The 18,479-nt window shown below is 31.2% G+C and overlaps 1 protein-coding gene and 1 long non-coding RNA gene across 2 annotated transcripts in view; one reads left to right on the forward strand and one right to left on the reverse strand.

Annotated features, from left to right (window-relative positions):
* NBEA (neurobeachin) overlaps nucleotides 1–18,479 on the reverse strand; it is a 754,131-nt gene that overhangs the window by 114,848 nt on the left and 620,804 nt on the right. Inside the window, exon 44 of the mRNA XM_051986470.1 lies at nucleotides 14,536–14,648. Coding sequence (XP_051842430.1) covers nucleotides 14,536–14,648 — 113 coding nt within the window. The remainder of the gene's footprint in view (nucleotides 1–14,535; nucleotides 14,649–18,479) is intronic.
* Nucleotides 1–18,479, forward strand: part of LOC127554675 (uncharacterized) — a 180,776-nt gene that overhangs the window by 95,009 nt on the left and 67,288 nt on the right. The gene's annotated exons all lie outside the window — the stretch shown is intronic.

Raw genomic sequence — 18,479 nt, forward strand, 5'->3', positions numbered from 1 at the left:
TGATCTTAAAAGGGCAGAGAAGACTTGTAGTTTTTAGACTGACTTTGAGTGACTAAGTCATTTTTGATTATTATAAGAACTAAAAATAAAGTACATATGAAAAAAAGAAGCTATCTGTCTCCAGAGAAAGGAATAATAACTGAAAGTGTGTGTGTGTGTGTAATTTTACATATATATATATTTATATATACAAACATACCTATTTATGTCTAATGGTAGCCATCTCTAGGGCAGGGGAAGGAAAAAAAAAGGAAAAAAAGATATTTATATGATAACTTTGTTGTATACTTGGAAGGAATAGCAAGTTATGCACAGATTTGCAGTTTCACAGACAATCATCATTTTTATTGTATTGTGTTATAAAAATGTTTTTGTTCTGTGATTTGAAAATACAATAAATTACAACAAAGAACAATGATATAAGAAGTCTGACCTGAATAAAATTTCTGAAAAGGTTATCATAGAGTTCTGAAAATTACTAAATGGGAATAGAAAGGAATATACATAATCTCAGTTGTTCATGGCAAAACTTTGTGAAAACTAATCACCAATCATAAATAGACCATAAAACCTCATAAATAAATGCAGAAACAGAAAGAAATATTAAACATATCTTTTATTGACTACAACATAATAAAAAGACAATCAATAAAAGGACTTTGAAGCAATAATTCAGACTTAAAAGGAGACTAAAGAAATTAATCCTAAAGAATTGGTTGGTTAAAGGAAAAATATATAATTTTATCAGGGATAATAAAACAATACGATATTATGCCAAATATTTTGGACATAGCTAAAAAAGTGTAATTAATGAACTGAGCACATAACAAAAAGAAAAGAAAAACAACAAATAAAAAAGTCTAGATAAATTCCTAACTAGAAATGTTAAAATATTAAAAAATGGGAAATGAGAAAAATTGAAAACAAAAAGATCACTTCAAAAGTAGAGACTTTAAAGAAAAAAAAAACTAATAAAATCAAACTATTAGCTACTTTGATTAAAAAAAAATGAAAAGTAAAATTTCTAGTATAGAAAAAAAGACAATATACAATAATTTAGAGGAAATAAAGGCGATTATGAGAAACTTTTCTGCTCAATTATATGCCAATAAAGCAAATAGATGAATACTTATAAAAACACAAAAAGTGATTTTACAAGCAGAGAATTTAATAAATCAGTTAGAAAAAAATTTGGTAAATCATTATTTTCCTCAAAACAAGGAGAAGGGAGTATAGTGTTCTGGTTCGTTTTCTGGAGGTCTTTGTACCAGCCTTTGGTTCAGCAGATTAATTGCCACAAGAATAGCCAGGTGTTAAAGTTCAAATTCTTTATTATTTCCTTCACAACCTAGTTTCCTTGCTTGGGGCTCAGCTAGCTTTCTGGAGGCCCTTCAGGAATCTTAGTTTCAGTAGAGAAGTGAAGGAGGAGAGCCTGCCATCATGGTGGTGTGAGATGGAGTGAATCTCTGAGTCTGAGGGCTTGTGCTCCAGCCTCCAGCCACCAAAAAGATGGGAAATGGGATGAATGTGTTTCTGAGTCCACCCTGGCTGAGTTTGTCCCAGCTTATATGCTCTACACTGAGTATAAACCAATCATTATATCACTAGGGAACCATTATTTGTTGTAAGATTAAATCAATCATACTGAACTGTTAATCACCATGCTAAACTAAATAACCATTGTCTTATCAATTCCACTGACTTAACACCTTGTAAGAATCCTTGTTTCAAAAACAGAGTTCTGGCCCATAATAAGGTAAGAAAAAGGAGATCAGAGAGATTTATAAATGAAACATCTGAAGAGTAATTCTAATATATAAACTGTTTGAAAAAAATAGAAAAAGTAAGGCTATTACTAGTAGAGATAAAGTACAAAATAAAGATTAAAGCTCTATACCTCTAATTAATATTGACACAAATATACTAAAAATAAAAATAAAATGCAGGGAGGCCATAGAAAAATATTAGAAGAATGATACACTATTATGACCAAGTTGAATTTATATCAGGAATGCTGGATTTGTTAAATATTAGTAAAATAAAAAGATCACTGACAATGCTAATAACAAAGAAATTTATAGTTTTATTAATAGATGAACAAAAAGGCTCTTGACAAACAGAATATCAATTTCTGACAATAGAAAAAATTCCCACTAGAAAGCATACAGGTAAAAGGATCTTTTCTTTCATAATAAAGGTAAAGGAGAAAACTAGACACTTTTCTGATAGGTAGGCAAAGCAAGGATACTCATTTTTTGTCACTATTATTTCCTATAGCACTAGAAATGCTAATAGCTATAGGAATAACATAAGAAAAAATAAATTGAGGAAATAAGCATAGGAAAAAGGAATCAAAATTATCACTTGCTATAGATAACATGAAGACCTATTTAAAAAGGGCAAGGTCTCCCATTGCCTCCAAAGCCATCTTCATTTGTTCTGATCTATATCTGGTCACTGGATCCAGATGGCTCCAGAGGGGAAAGGGAAGCAGGTGACCTTGCCCAGCCCTCTCTCACTTAAATCCATTTCACTTTGCATATCATGGCATCACTTCCCTGATATCATGGTTCTCTTTGAGAATAAAGGACAAACAACAACAAATACTCTCATGTCTCTCCAGAACAAGCAAACAAAAAAATCCCTCACTTGATCCATCTAGCCCCAGCAGTCTTACATATCTCTTCTCTTTTCTGGCTAAATTTGAAAAGGCCATCAACAATCAATTCTCCTATTTCCTTTCCTTTTATACATTTTTTTAACTCTCAGAAGTCTGACTTCAAAATTCAAATAAAACAACTCTCACCAAAATTAACAATGTTTTCTTAGTTGCCAATTAGTTTAATTGCTAATGGTCTTTTCTAAATCCTCACAGTTCTTGACCTTTCTGCAGCCTTCCATGCTGTTCATCATCATGTCCTCTTAGCAAAGGTCCTCAAACTTTTTAAATAGGAGGCCAGTTCATTGTCCCTCAGACTGTTGGAGGGCCAGACTATAGTAAAAACAAAAACTTTGTTTTGTGGGCCTTTAAAGAAAGAAACTTCATAGCTCTAGGTGAGGGGGATAAATGTCCTCAGCTGCCACATCTGGCCCATGGACCGTAATTTGAGGACCCCTGTTAGGGTCTCTGTTTTTGTGATAGCCATAAGATTATAAAAGTAGCCAAAAGAGGAAAAATGTCATGCTGGAGGTTTTAAGGAAAAACAGGTACACTGATGAACTATTATGAAGCTATGAACTAAATTAGCCAGTTCAGAGTAGAATTTGGAATTATGTCCCCAATGTTATTAAACTGTTTGTACCCTTTCACCTAGTGATGCCATTACTAGGTTTATACTACAAAGAAATCAAAAGATGAGGAAAAAGATTCATATGTACAAACATTTTTAGAGAAATACTTTTTTTGATGAGTAAAGTATTAGAAACTAAGGAGGAATCCACTAGCATATAAAAGGACGGAATACAATTGTGTATTAAGAAATGATGAACAAGATGGTTTTAGGAAAACCTGGAATGACCTGTATGAATTGACACAAAAAAAGTTAAAGGGACTTAAGGGAAAGAAATGTATGCAGTAATAACAATTCTATAAAGAAAACCAACTCTTAAAAGATTTACGTATTCTGATAATCACAATGGAATCAAGTACATTCTAGTTTCAACTCATGATGAAAGATGCTAATGCCTCAAGATAAAGAAATAATTGATTGAGAGAGCAGACTGAAACATATGCACACATGTACATGCATATACCTATGCATGGACATAATATGAGATTTTGTTTTGTGTGACTATACATGTTTGTAACAGGTTTTGTTTCTTTCATATTCTCAATGGAAGAGAAAGAATTTGGAACTGAAAACAAAAAAAGTTTAATTTTAAAATGTCTTAAAAAAAACAAACTCATTAACTCTCCTTCCTTTTTCTCCACTAAAAAATTCTTCCTTCCCAACTTTCCCTATTACTATAGACGGTAGCACAATATTTTCAATTTAAGTACAAAACCTATATGTTCATCCTTGATTTGTCAATATGACTCATCCCATATATCCACTCTGTTGCCTAATCTTGTCATTTGCATTTTAACCATCTCTAATATACACCCCCCTTCTCTCTATTCACATAGCTATCATCATAGCTCAAGCCTTTCTTGCCTAGACTACTTGCAATTGCCTACACTATAGAAATTGTTTTCCTATATTAAAATTCTCCCACCTTTAATCCATTCTTTCTCAGATGCCAAAGTCACTTTTCTAAACCAAAAGGTTTGATTATGCCATCACTCTCCTCAAGGAGTTAAAGTAGTTTCTATTATCTCCAGGATCATTTATTTCGTATTTAGGAATTAGATAAGAGGGTTGTGAGGGATTGAGGGTTGAATTGTTTTTCAAACATGGCACTACATCTTTGGTCTTAGTGCCTTTGCACTATCTCCCATGTCTGGAATGTCTTGTTCATTCAACTCCACCTCTTAGCTTCCCTAGCTTTCTTCAAAAATCAATCCAAATCACACTATTTCCTGGAAGAGTTTCTTAGATCCCTCATCTATGAATTATTTACATCCTTGATATTTCCTTCCATGTATACTTAACAGATCTTATGTATAATTATTTTCATGGTGTCTCCTTCCTAGGAGCATATGCCCCTTGAGGTATTTTTTTGTCTTTCTTTGCCCAGAATTTAGCATATTTCCTGGTATATAATAATGCTTGCTGACAAATTGAAGCATTCTTGTTAATAGTTTTCAATTCTTTTGAGAAATGTTTGTCTATACACGTTGATATTTTTCTGTTGGGGAATGGCTTTGGGTCTTATGTATTCCTGTTATCTCTTTCTCTATATAAGATGTATAACTTGTAAATTTGATAAGTATACCTTAATCACAGAGCTGACAGGAATGTGAAGCAAGATAAGGGCAAGGACTAAGAGCCTAAAGACTTTCCAATAAGGATCTTCACATTTATTAATGAATCTGTAAGTACCACTTTTTAACTAACTGTGAAGCTACTTATTAGTACAGCTTTGCTTTTAGAGGGTGCAGGACTTGCTGGTAAGTAAATTCACAAGTATTCAGAAAGAAATATTCTATTACAGATATCCAAAATATCTGATTGTGGGGCGGAGCCAAGATGATGAAGAATAGACAGGACTTTACCTGATCTCTTCTGGCTTCCCTCAAGAGTCAACACTAGATCAAGCCTCTGAAGGTTTTGGAGTGACAGAACCCATAAATATTTGGAGTGTAACAAATTTCCAGTAGAAGTTATCTTGAAAGAACTTCAGGAAAGGTCTGTCTCAATTGGGCAAAGAGGGACATGGCCCAGGATAGGTGTAGTGCAGAGCAGCACCATCAGCCTCAGGGCAGTGTAAAGATTCTGTCACCCTGAAGAGGAAGCTTGAGGGGACAATCTCCCTTGTGCCCTATGAGCAGACCTCAACCTTTAAAAATGAGCCAAAATCAAAAAGAGCTCTGACCAAAGATAGCTATTATGGAGACAAGAGAAGAACAGAACTCAAACCCTGAGGACACTAAAGGCAAAAAAACCTTCAGATTAAGCTTCAAAGTGGGATATGAACTGGTCTCCTCAAAAATTTGGAAGAATTAAAAAAGGATCTTAAAAGAGTGAAGAAAGATGGGGAAAAGAAATGAGAACTTTGCAGGAGAGTTTGGAAAACAAAATGGAAATTGGCTGAAGAAAGCTACTGCTTAAAAATAGATTTGGTGAAATGAAAATATATATATATTGAAGAAAACTTCTTAAAAACAGTTTGGCAAAATGGAAAAAAGAGAACAATTCCTTGAAAAATGGAATTGGTGGAATGGAAAAAAAAATCCAATGCACAAAACAGTTCCTTTAAAAGTATAATTGGCCAAATGCAAAAGGAGATAAAAAAGGCAACTGAAGAAAATAATTTACTAAAAATTAGAATTGGACAGCTGGAAGTGAATGGGATGGAAGTCAATGAGACATCAAGAATCAACTCTCCCCTTTATCTCCCCTCCTCCCCCCAGCAAAACAACAGCAACAACAATAGAAGAAAATGTAAAATACCTCATTAGAAAAAAAAAAAAACTTAACTGGAAAATAGATACAGGAAAGGCAATCTAAGAATTATTGGACTAACTGAAAACCATGATGAACAAAAGAGCCTGGACACAACAGCTTTCAAAAGATCAAGGAAAATTGCCCTGATAGCCTAGGCCCAGACAGTAAAATAGACATTGAAAAAATTCTATCACCCCCTGAGGCTCCAAAATTCCAGAATTATCAGATCAAAATAACTGACTGTCAACTGTTAGCATCTACTTGAGGCGTGCATATCTATATATAGAAGAAACTCCCATCATATATACTTGTGTCCTAAGATTTCAGTTGAAGACATACACAAAGCAAAATTCTCCAAACTTCTGAAAATTCAGTGTTAGACATAATGGTTCTATGGATTTCAGCAGATCTGGCTAAGAAAAACTGCTATGCAGCCTTATCACACCACATAATGGAAAGAAGTTATATTCTGGTAGCCAGGTCTAAGGGCTGAGGGAAGAAGTAGGAGAGAGGTCTTTTTTTTTTTTTTTTCTGGATAGAATTTTTTATTTTATTTTATTTAATAATAACTTTATATTGACAGAATCCATGCCAGGGTAATTTTTTTTACAACATTATCCCTTGCACTTGTTTCTGTTCTGATTTTTCCCCTCCCTTCCTCCACCCCCTCCCCGAGATGGCAAGCAGTCCTATATATGTTAGATATGTTACAGTATATCCTAGATACAATATATGTTTGCAGAACCGAACAGTTCTCTTGTTGCACAGGGAGAATTGGATTCAGAAGGTAGTAGGAGAGAGGTCTTGTCTCACCACTGGAGAAAAAATGAGATTAGCAAAGAAAAGTAGGGAATGTGAAATGCTTAAGAACCATCACTTCCAGTTTAAACAATTTTTCAAAGCATAGGTACACTTTATTAGGCACCTAAACAAAGGATAAGAAACTTTGTTTAATAAATGTTCGCTAAATTAAAATATGGAGGGGCAGTGCACTCTACAATGTAAAGATTAATACTTTTTAATACAATTCTTTATGTATGAACATATTTATCTTAATGCCAGACAATTCTATTTCCCAGGGCATTTCATATTTGTTTGGTGAATAGACTATCTCCTCTAAAATCTTCTCTTTAGATGCTTTGGGAAGTGATTCTCTGCAGCTAATACTTTCATCTAATCTCACTGTGAATAAAATCAGAGGGTTGGTCAGCAAGTGAGGACTATTTTCTGCCATATCAATAAAAAAAAAAAAAAAGATTATCTTCTAGGTGTTGGTGCACACAATGAGTTCTTAGTAAATATTTTATCTCTCTTAGGCATAAAGATTTCAATCTACATCACTAGAAAGTGCCCACACATATGAAAATATGAATCCTCTAAACAAAGATCTAAGTCAAATCACATATTAGAGTGTGAAGATTTCCAGTCTTTAAGAGTAGAGAATAAACCCCAAAATGCTCTCCATGAATTCAAATCATCATGCCCATACCAATGATGTCTTAAGGTATTAGAAGACCAACCAGATATGATTGGCTGAGATTGCTGTCAATGTTTGAAAAATTATGGAAAATAGTACAGCTATCACAGGACTAGAGAAAGATAAATTTTCTTTTAATAATTTAATCTTATTTTCACTGATAAATTTTTATTCATTGTTATTCCTGACTAGACACTTTCCTATTTCCTTACCCAGGGAACTATCCCTAGTAACAAATATTAGAAAGAGTCCAAAAAAAAAAAAAAAAAAAAAAAAAAAAGCTAACTAATACTCCAAATTCTCAATTCTAATGAAGTGACAGAAGGATGTTTTCCCAGTTCTTCTTAACATCCAAACTTTCTCCCCACTATTTATACTCTTGTAGTCATTTTGTTTATTGCTTTCCTGGTTTTGCTTACTGAACTTTGCACAAATTCATATAATTCAGTGCTTTTCTAAATTCATCAAAGAGCTTTTCATCACACAAAAACATTATATTAAAAGATTATGATGTGTTTAGCCATTCAAATGAGATATCTGTAAATGACATAGCATAATGACTGGTACATAGCAAGTACTTAAATATTTGTCCCTTATTCTTCCCTTTTCCATTTTCTAATCTATGGCACCTATAATAATCAGCTATATGCATGCAGTAATTCTGTTCATTAATAATTTCCCTCATTTAAACAACAAACTTCTTTTTAGTGATTCATACCAACATTATAGAAAACCTAATTAATTCATTTTATTTAATTACCTTCTAGTGAAATCCTAATTTAAACCAAAAATTTAAAATAAACTGGAAGAACATGCAGGTTCTGGTTTGAGATCTTTCTTCCTTCTCATTTACAATGTAAACGTTGTTATATTCAGAGCTCAGAGATTTGGCAGTATCAAGAGTAGCTTGTTGAAGAATATTCACACTTCAGTGCCTTCATTTGCATTATTACATTTAAAAGCCTCAAGGCATTATCACTTTCTTTTTTTTTTTTTTTAAGTGCCATAATAATTTCTGAGAATGGCTATACTTATCATCATCTGTCAATCAAACAACTCCTATATTAACAAAATATATTTTTCCACTCACTGGATGGATATATGTGATGTCTCATACATATGTCAATATTAGTAGAATTTTCTCTTGTGAGAAAACTATTTTATTTAACTGAGTGCATGACAAAGTAAATGAGGTAAAATTCCAATTTACACTTTAATAAGCAGTGACAATATGATGCTGGAAATGTCAAACTCATGTAATGAGTGTACACAACTGAAATATCTGTGTAAAACCTAAATTTGGTCTGTTTTACTATATTGGTATGTTTATGAAAACTTTGGTAAGGGAGAAAAATGAGCATATTGATTCATAGTTTTATACTGAATGATTATCTACAAAGCTGATTTCATTAGCTATCTCTTTTGTCAAACTATAAATACAAACCTCTAACACTTACAAATGTAATTGATAAAAATTTAAACCTATGATCTCTAAGTAAATGAGAGACTCAATATATCTTACTGATAAAATAGAGGTTGATTATTCCCTCCTTTTATAATAAAATATTCAACTAAATGGGGCAAGAAAAATCAAGACATAGAAAACAAAGATATTTTGAGAAATAGCAATCTCCAACTTTAATATTTAAACTCAATGATAATATTTCTGATTTTTAAAAACTAGAATACCATATTATCAGAAAATTATTCAATATTTTGTAAAATTAAAGAGGACTAAAATAATATCACCAACTCAATAATGTTATAAACATTATTACTCATATATTATTTGTACAATCGGAACTTTCCATAAAAGTCATAACTTCACAAATAATATTTTTTCAGTCTTATCATACATGATAAACTTCAATTTGTCATTATATCGATTATAAAACTGATCACTGGGCACATGCCCAAATACACAAACGGAATTCAAACTCTTATCTGAAGACAAACAAATTTGGCATTTTTAGAATAATCACTTCTAGCACCTGATGCTGAGAGTAGAAAACCCTATTTTTATCTTTCAATACAAATAGCAAATAAGCAAGCATCAGCTGAGGCACACAGATGTAAAAGCAAAGCTATGTCTGATTTTCAACGATGTAGTCATGCTAATTTCTTTTTTCTGAGCCTCAGTAGAGGAGGATGGCACCAAGATACTATGTACTCAAACTATATTTATACAAACAACATTGATTCATTTATTCAACACATTTTTATCATTTGTTTATTGTATTAGATGCTATAGGAAATCAACTAACCACTGCCTATGAGACTTCTGATGAGAAATAATCAAGTAGACTATGAGCCAGGATTAGGTTGAATAAATAAAATAGGGAACAGCAAATATCTATTATAATAATAAAAGCTGGCATTTGTATAACACTTTAAGATTTGCAAGACCTAACTGAGTTTCAATGGATAAATGATGGACAGAAACAGCTACACCCAAAGAAGGAACACTGGGAAACGAATGTGAAATATTTGCATTTTTGATTTTCTTCCCGAGTTATTTTTACCTTCTGAATCCAATTCTCCCTGTGCAACAGGAGATGTGTTCGGTTCTGCAAATATGTATTGTATCTAGGATATACTGTAACCTATTTAACATATAAAGGACTGCTTGCCATCTTGGGGGGGGGGTGCAGGGAGGGAGGGGAAAAAACGAAACATAAGCGAGTGCAAGGGATAATGTAAAAAATTACCCTGGCATGGATTCTGTCAATACAAAGTTATTAAATAAAAAAAAAAAAAACACAAAAAAACAAAACACTTTAAGATTTGCAAAGTGCCTTATAAATAACTGCCTAATTTTATACTCACAATGATCCTGGAAGTTATTTTTATTTATTAGCTATTTCACATGAGGAAACTGGGGCCAATAAAGGTTATATATACCTTGTCCTCCTCCTCCTCTTCTTCCTCATTTAAGTATTTCTTTTCTTTTCTTTTCTTTTTTTTTTTTTTTGCTGAGGCAATTAGGGTTAAGTGACTTGCCCAAGATCACACAGCTAGGAAGTGTTAAGTATCTGAGGTCAGATTTGAACTTAGCTCCTGACTTCAGGGATGGTGCTCTAACCACTATACCACCTAGCTGCCCCCATTTAAGTATTTCTTAACTGCCCTAAAGGCAGCTAGATATCTTAGTAGATAGAGCTCTGGGGTTAGAGTAAGGAAGACCTGAGTTTAAATCTACCCTCAGACAATAGTTGTGTAATTCTGGGCAATTCATTTAACCTCTGTGTGCCTTAATTCACTGGAGAAGAAATGGCAAATTATTCTAGCACCTTTACTAAGAAAACCCTATGGATAACATGGTCCGTGGGATCATTAAAAGTTGACACCACTGAACGAGTGAACAACAAGAAGTTAATATAGAAGCAAGATAACAAAATAGGAAAGACTTAGATTAAGATCTTAGTGTGAATCTGCTTTAAGAATTTAATAGCTGGGTAATCGGGCAACTCATTTTCCCCCTGTCAGACTCAATGGTTTCTTCTGAAAAATTAGGGGAATAATAGCACTAGCCTTCCAGAAATGTTCTAAAGATCAAATGAGAAAATATTTGTAAAGTTCTTTAAGACAAACCTAAAAGCTCTCTATAAATGTCAGTCACTTTTTAATGTGACATCTTCCCTCTCCTCCTATAACAATTATTGTGTTATATGCCACCAGACATTTTATTGGCACTTATTTATATACCTGGTTGGTCCTGTTTTTCCATTTCCCACGTATTTCCCAAGTATTTCCATGGCTATATATAAGCTCTTTGAAAGATAGGATAATTCAATTTCTTTGTCTCTCTCAAGTATACAATAGGCACTTGATGATTGAGTTCTATTCTCTTACTGCTCCAGCCTTTCTTTTGCTTAAGCCTGAAATATGATGAATCTTTGTTTACTAATCATCAAAGTTAATTCCTCAATTAGTGTCCATGATTCTATTACCTTTTACTGCTCTAAAGCTCGCTTCTTCAGTCTTTTCTCTCACTCATATTTAACACATCTTTCCATATGCATATAAACATGGTCAGTTTACCCCACACCTAAAAAAAAGTCTTGATAATTTTTTGCCTTGAAAGACTGTCTCATTTTCTCTTTTCCTTTATTACCCACTCACTTCTAAACACCTAGTAATCTGGCTTTTCTACTCACTGCTCTCTAATGAAATTACTCTTCAAAGGTTGCCCAAATGCCCCATGACCAAATCTAATTGGCTTTTGCTTTACATTATTTCATAAGTTTTGTAAGATTTATTTATAGTACTTATAATTATTTATCTTGATTACATTATAATATTTTATTACACTAATATATCATTTTTGGTTAATTAGGTAAAATTCAGGGATTTTTGGTATTTTTAAATATTGCTGCTATGAAAATCTTTGCATAGATATTCCATTTTGCTTTTTTTAATAATTTCAGGGTTTATTGTCCTAAATAGAATTATTGGGCCAAATGTGTGTTTGTTTTTCTAATTTTAACTGTGTACTGCTAAACCGCATCCCAAAAGACTATGTAACTTTCCAACTCTGACACAAAATAGACACTTTATAAATGCATACGGATTATTTTTCACATCCCTACCAGAATTAAACAGCATTTCTTTTACTGATTTTTGCCAATTTGATAAGTGTGAAGTAACATCTCAACACTATTTGAATTTGCATCTCTCTGACCACTGAGAGCAGACATTTTTTCAGATGCTTAATGAAAATTTATAGTTAGTTGAGAAAATGGTCTTTTCATATCATATGCCAGTTCCTTATGTATTTCAAATACCATGTTTTATTTGCAACATTATTTCCGAATCTCTTCTTTTAATAATATTTTTGTTTATATAAAATAGATTTATTTTAATGTACTTCAGTAATCTGACTTATTTCTAATAATTTCTTCTATTTGCAGAATAAGTTATCTTCTCTACCTAACTCAGATAAATACATAATTTTATTTTCTTTTTATGGCTCTTTTTATGTTTTAATCTGTTATCCATTTGGAATGCACTAAGATATCTATTATGAGATTTAAGTATAATTTTTTTTCGTACTCAATTGATAACTAATTATCCTAAGTTTATTTGTGAAACAATGATTCTTTTCACCAAGTTTTATCTTAGGTAGATTTAGCAAAAAAAGAACCAAAAAAAGCCTAACAAAAGGGTAGAAGAGGAAATCTAAAATGACTGATAATTATTAGAAACTATTAAATACCTGAAATCCAACTTTGCTCTATAGTTAATGTGTTAACAGAAATAGATAATAAATCTTTTTTAATTATAATAGAAACTATCAAAGTGGAATTTGAGATAAATACAAATATTATTTACTCAAAAAAGCAATCAATTCTAAAATGCCTATCTATTTGGTAGCTAGGTGGCAACCTGAGTTTAAGTCTGAGTTCAATAATTTATTATCTGTGTGACCTCAGGCAAATTACCTAACTTCTATTAGCTGCAGGATATATACAAGGGGTAACATACAGCTATACAGGGGTTATAATAGTACCTACTTCCCAGTGTTGTTGTGAGGATCAAATGAGAATTTTTTAAAGTGCTTACCACAGTTGAAGTACTCTAAAAATGACTGCTCCCTCCCTATTCTGATTTCCTAAATAGAACTACCAAATACTTACTAACCTTTAGCCACTTAAAGTCATCATTTTGAACAATATTTAGCATATTGGTCTGTAACACAGTGATGGCCTCCAGAGCTACTGAGGTTAATCTGTCTGTCCCAATACTACATGGCTCCAATGTAGTAACTCTACATTAATGTAACTGGTGTCTTATTTCCCTTCTTGCTATCAACTCTTATTGTGTCGATCTGTAGAATCTCCTCCTCTCTATTTGTTGTACCTAAAAACCTCTGGTTGGTAAGCTAAATGGTGAAAGTTATCAGAATTATGTATAAAACAGGCATAACTACATTTTAAATGAAAGTCAGAGACTCACTGGTTTTAATGCATGGACTCTGTGACTTCTATTTGGTGCCTGGAAATTTGAATTTTTGATTATATTCCAATGATAAGAAATTTCCAGGAAAGTAACCTCATAAACATATGTAGTATTGTTGGAAGTTTTCCTTTATACTTAGAAATGTTCATCATGTATGCCACCTAATTTTGTCATTTGTTTTTATTTAAAAAAAAATCCTTAAAAATATTTTTGCTAAATTTTCCCTAAGTCCTTAACAAACTATGCAAACTTCTCATTGACATTCACACCAACATTTTCTTTTATATCTATTCTATTTTATATATATATTCTGTCTATATATGTACACATATATAAAACACATGTTTTATATTTATTCTATCTTATATGTATTTTTTTATAATATGACAAGTCATTTTATTTGCCCATATTCTTAATACATTCATTGCCTACCTCATCGTATTTCTGAAGACTGCTTCTCATACTTTGCATTAAGACCATTTTTTTGGTAGTCTTATCCTATTTTATCTTGTTTTAAAATCTAGGCTATCAAGAATAAAACCTTTTATTATCTATTCTTTTTATAGTATAACCTTTCCATTTTGCATGTGTTAAGATATTAAATGTTTGTTATCTTATATTATTTGGCATAACCTGCTCCCTATGCTTAAAATGTCTTCTATTTTAAGCATAGGGTGCAGGTTATGCCAAATAATAAACTACTCTAGATATGAATGGAACATTCATATGTAATCTCATCAGATTGTTTTCTTGGAGCAGTCATATGTTATCTCATTGGATTGTTCTAACAATTCTAAGTTAAAATTCCCATTTTAGTCATGAGAAAGTTGAGGGTTAGTGACATCAAATGACTTGCCTAAGATCATGGAGTTAGGATAAGATAGAGCCAAGATCTTTGGGATGTTAATTTAATACTTTTTTCATTATACTACTATACTATGCTAATTGGATGCTATTATAAGTATGTCTTTAATCATCATGAAACATATATGCTCTTTCAAGCAAATTATATTTGTATATTGTAGAACAAACTAGTTTTCTGTTAAAAGATACCTTTGAAAGATCTCTGAAGTTTCCTGGAAGTGTCAAGTCTAATTCTTCTGACTCATAGTTTGTTAATACCCATGGAAATACTGGATATTGGTTCAGATCGTTGTATGTTCGTCCTAGTAAAGAAAAAATAAGATATAAAATTATTATATGTGAATAATTATTAAATGTTATATGTATATGTATGTATATATATCAGAGAATAAACTGTAGTCCTGAAACTTTACTTTTTGCCAAATTGTAACTTCTATTTAATTAAAAAGTACTCATCTATCCGTTATGTTTATTAATTAAAATATAATTTAGGTATCAATGGATAGATGTTTTCTGTGAAATATGAGAAAAATATTCAAGACTACAAAAATTTGACAAGATAAAAAAAAGTTAATTAACATCACAACATTATCAGTCCATGCCAATATAAAGTAATCTTTTCAGTTATAACATTTAAAAAAAAATATAAGACACAACTTGCCTACACAACAAAGAAGGATACAAATCTTCAAACTTTCTACATTAGTATCTTTGATCTTCTGCATCAGGATTTAGGTACTATGAAAAGGAATATACTTCAGAGTTTCAGTAGAATGCAACCTTGCTCAACTCTTTCCCTTGCTCCCATTCTTCCTTCAATTCATCAACAATAAGGATAGATACCATGTTTAAATTAGCTTTTTTATTTTGTTAAGCATTTTATCTTGCTAACTAAGATATAAAGATAATTGAAAATAGTGCTCACCTTATAGAGCTTAAAAATTAGCAAGGGAATAGGACATATACAAATAAACTATAATTCTTTGATAGCTATAATGCAGTAAAAACCATGGTAAACATTATAAGAGACAATAAAGTTCCATTTTAGGACCAAAAGGAAGACTTTTTGACTCTTCCAAGTATAGTTAATGTGTATAAAAGTACTGAATATGGATTTATTTTTATGAGTTTGGTCAGAGCATAGCAGACACATTGGGAAAGTGTTATATAAGACTGAAAAGGTAGAGTTGTGGTAGGTCTTTGAACACTTATCTTAAAAGCATAAATTTTATAATTAAGATATATGTGTGCTTTGCTAACCTATATGTATTTTGGTCCCTGTTCTAGGATGACATTGAACCATACGAGTATAAGTGTGCCTAAGAGTCCAGATTTTTTGACATAATAATAGGTCAATGTATTAATGAAAGACATTAAATAAAAATGAACCATACTGCACACTAAACAAATTAATAAAGAATTGGGCCTGGAGTCAGAAAGACCTGATTTCAAATCAGATACTCAAATCAGACACTGGGCAAGTCACTTAATCTCTATTTGCCTCAATCCACTGGAGAAGAAAATGGCAAATCATTCCTGTATCTTTGCCAAGAAAATACTATACCATCAAGAGGTCACAGAAAGTTGGGAGTCACCAAAGTAAGACACAACAAAACAACTGGATGATCACAATCATGAGGATCAAATGAAATAATTTATGTGAAAACATTGAAGACTATACAGTGCTACAAATAGAATATATCATTAGTACTACTTACAGGATTCACAAAATAAATATTGTGTTGCAGAGGCTGATTTAAGTGAATGTGATACAAATGTATAAATTCAAAAACCAATTTCAATTATGTAACTTTTAATTATTTTGTTTAAGTGTTTTAATCTGTAATTTGCAAACCCAATATGATCTAAATGAAGAACATTAAAAATAATAATCAAGTTAAGAGCATAAATTTTTAATTAGAATTACTTCCTATCATACTTAATCTATAGGGAAAAGGAAATAATGAATACCAATATCAAAGGACCATCTCTTTAAAATGTTCAGTTGTTCCAAATATAATTGAAAACTATAAACATATGGCTATTATTCTGATGATTTGGAAGTGAAATAATCTCAGTTAAAAATGGAAATTATTAAAGAAAAGCATCATGCTAATTTTTAACCAAGATAAAAAGCCACATTTTTGACATTTTCTGTTTATCTGAAATAAATGTGAATATACATTTACATATATAAACTCATCTTTTAATTTATAAAAGCCTTTGCAAGTTAGCCCCAAACTTTCTTTTTAAACTTACTTGACATTATTTACCCCTTCACACTATGTGATCTAGCCAAAATGGTCTCTCTATTCCTTTTACATGCCATTCCATCTCCCATTATTTACTCCTACTATACTTCTTCCTCAAAGAAACCCTCTCTTTATTCAAGATACAGCTCAATATTCAAGTTTTACATGCTCCCTTATTGTGACCTTTCTTGTAATACTTTTGAAATAACTGCAAAAGTATTTATATTTTTAAAAAAACTATAGTAATAATTAAATATATTCAATTATAAACTATTTAGCAAGATATTAATTCTAGTAAACAATACAAGTAAAATGTTAAAGGATTTTAATTAGTAGGAATTATAAATATAAAATTTTCACACTAAAGGATGGAAAAAGTATGTGAATTTCAAATATATTTAAGAATATAATTATGTATGGCTGTCACTTCAAGGGATAGTATAAAATTCGAGGGCCCATAATTTTTAACAATGAATAAGGTCCACTATTTTAATCTACTCAAATATAATTTCCATTATTTTAAAAAATGGTTGATTGCTATTCATTAAACTATGTAAGGTAATTTGTTTTTAAAAACAAAGTTTTTTTTGTTTTTATTTAACTTATGTAGTTTTATTTTTAAGTGAGCTAATTTAATAGATTAGCTTATGCAATTAGTAGCTTCCACACTTTCTTAAGCAATAGTAAGAGCAGATTTTTCAACAACTAAGAATATAAAGATTAATGTTAAAAGGCTGAATATTAAATATCACAAGCCTATGACACTAATCTACTTGAACAATAAAAGTGAGGCACAGTAAATGAGATCTCAGAAATACTGAGTATGTTTCTTCATTATAAAAAAAGGTAAAAAAAAAAAAAACCTTTTTAATTAAACCATCCAATTTAATGTTTTTATATGGCACTTTAGTTTTGAAGGTAAAGTGATCTAGAGACAGCTGACAAAGAAATTATAACTGCAATTCCTTGGTGAAAATGTTAATGACAGCAAAATATTGTTTAATTAGATGATTGCAGCATCTGGATTAACACTCTTTAAGAGCGATGTTCCTATGCTTGTCTGCTTCTTCACACTTTACAGACATTTTGTCATCTCTAGGTCATTAGGAAAGAATTTTTAATGATTTTTCTAGAAGCAAGCAGTTCAAGTTACATCTAATTAGATGACAATAATAAGCCCAACACATGCAGTAGCTAAATATATACATAATTAACCAGTGAGGGCTTGTACATCACAGGGTAAAAAAGTGGAAAATGCTAAACAGGAGAAAAAGGTTGGGGTAGGGGAAAGTTATACTGAATTCATTAACTAATCATATAAAAATTTCACAAACCTTTACAAAAAGTTTAGTTAGAGGGGCTCATTTTTAACATGCTATGGGAAATCATTTTTTTTTTTAAAGACAGTGAATTTTAAATATTTTTAATGTTATTCAAGTAATGAGGAAAAAAGATATTATATTTTAGGAATATATTAAAACAAAATAATGGAAACCAGAAATTATAAAGTGAAACTAGATTTTAGTCAACTGCTAGGCATCATGAGATTCAAGTAAATAAGAATTTTCATTATGGTCAAATTATAATTCAAGTGGCTTATTTTCTTTTCTCAATAATCATATTTAGGTATTTGAAATCCAACCTTTGGGGATCTTAATGTATTATACTGTAAAGAAATCTACTGTATACTTAATTCATTTAAGTACATGACGTTTAGTTGCATAGCTAAAGAACATCTCTGACAGAAAGAAAAGCAAAACTAATCAGATAATGTATGTTCAAATTCAGAAGCATTAGCTAACATTAGGTTCAAAATGAATAGCACATTTTGTATATTTTTTTAAAAATCTGCAATAGTAAAACACTCAATCCATAAGTCTT

Source organism: Antechinus flavipes, chromosome 3 (genome assembly GCF_016432865.1).
Source record: "Antechinus flavipes isolate AdamAnt ecotype Samford, QLD, Australia chromosome 3, AdamAnt_v2, whole genome shotgun sequence".
Taxonomy (NCBI): domain Eukaryota; kingdom Metazoa; phylum Chordata; class Mammalia; order Dasyuromorphia; family Dasyuridae; genus Antechinus; species Antechinus flavipes.